The 1356-nt window shown below is 67.4% G+C and overlaps 1 protein-coding gene across 1 annotated transcript; it reads right to left on the minus strand.

The window, feature by feature from the left end:
- Positions 1–296: 296 nt before the first annotated feature.
- CHLNCDRAFT_144639 (hypothetical protein) lies at positions 297–1349 on the minus strand (the record flags this gene model as incomplete). Its single annotated transcript, XM_005842696.1, has 2 exons — positions 297–1098; positions 1309–1349. 2 exons carry the CDS (start codon positions 1347–1349, stop codon positions 297–299), a joined length of 843 nt encoding a protein of 280 aa, XP_005842754.1.
- Positions 1350–1356: the final 7 nt, after the last annotated feature.

The raw sequence follows: 1356 nt of genomic DNA on the forward strand, positions 1-1356 counted from the left end.
CAGCCGCCGCTACCGTGCCGGGCTTGGCGTTCCCATGCCAACATGCCGGCGTGCCATCGCGCAAGGGGCCAGTGAGTGTGTGAGGTGGAGGTGGGGGTGGTAGGGCTGCCGCTGACCGCTGCTTGCTGACGCTGACGCTGCTCTTACCTGCGGGGGGAGGGGGTGGGTCGGAAGCCAAGGCCGGGCAAAAGATGCCTGGGCCCTACTCAAGGGAACCGGGGGAGTCACTGTGCCAGGGCAGCAGCATGCTCCTCATGGCATCGGTCGGCAAACCGGGCCAGCCGGCCCTGCCTGGCCTAGCCGAGGAAGGCGGCCAGGGAGGGCCAGGCGTGGCCGGGACTGTGGAAGAGCTCAGCATACTCCTCCCTCAGCCCAGCGTATAGGGGGCAGTCACACACTGCGTGGCGTACGTCCTCTAGAGGGGCCTGGCAATGGGGGCATGGGCGCTGGGTGCGGTCCAGCCGCTGCCACCGGCCTGTCTCCTCAGCCATCCAGTGCGACCCCGTGCGCCACTGCGCCAGGCGCACCCGGTGCCGGCGCTCGGGCACATCGCACAGGAACGACGCAGGCGTGTAGGCCTCCGCAGAGATGCTGCCCCCCCACACGTCCTCAATGTACCGCTGCACCTTCACGGATGCATGCGTGTACGAGGCAACATGGCGCTCCAGGAGCGCTTCCGCCAATTCAGGTATGGCAACCCCCTCGTCAGCAGTCAAGTCGCAGGGGGCGCCGGCTGCCGCGAGAACGCGGCTAACCTGCGCTGCCCAGGGCTGCCGGGCCAGTGGCAGCCCTGTGTCCGTGTCGGCAGCCAGCGCAACGCTATCCAGCATGGCAAGACGGGCGACCCGCTCGCCGCCCATAGCCTGCAGGTTGCTCACAAAGCGTGCAACCTGCAAGGTCCAGTAGGCGGGCAGCGGCAGCTGCCCGGTCTCTGCCAGCACAGTGAGGGCTGGGGTGCTGTCCCGCACACCCAGCAGCCCTCGCAGGTACTCCAGCTGTACCCGCTCGCATGCCGTCCTGCCCTGCAGAATCAGCTGCGGCGCCCAGATCTCTGCCCCGTACGACAGCGTCGGCAGGACGTTTTTAGTGCTTGCAGCCCTGCAAGCTGAGATGGAGGCCGAGCTCGGACCCGCAGAGAACACCGCAGAGGGGCCGGCCCGAGGACACGGAGGAAAAGGGATGTTGTGCAACGCTTCCGCACAAGATGTGGAAGAGGCCATGCGCACCCTGAGGGAGCAACTGCTAACACCACCAACGGCAACGCAACCAACCCCAGCGGGCGAACCCAACGCCGAGAGCGCAGGGCACTCGCAAACTGCCCCGGCCACCTCCATGCCCACCACACCCATGAGCTCA

This window comes from Chlorella variabilis (genome assembly GCF_000147415.1).
Source record: "Chlorella variabilis unplaced genomic scaffold CHLNCscaffold_74, whole genome shotgun sequence".
Classification (NCBI taxonomy): Eukaryota; Viridiplantae; Chlorophyta; class Trebouxiophyceae; order Chlorellales; family Chlorellaceae; genus Chlorella; species Chlorella variabilis.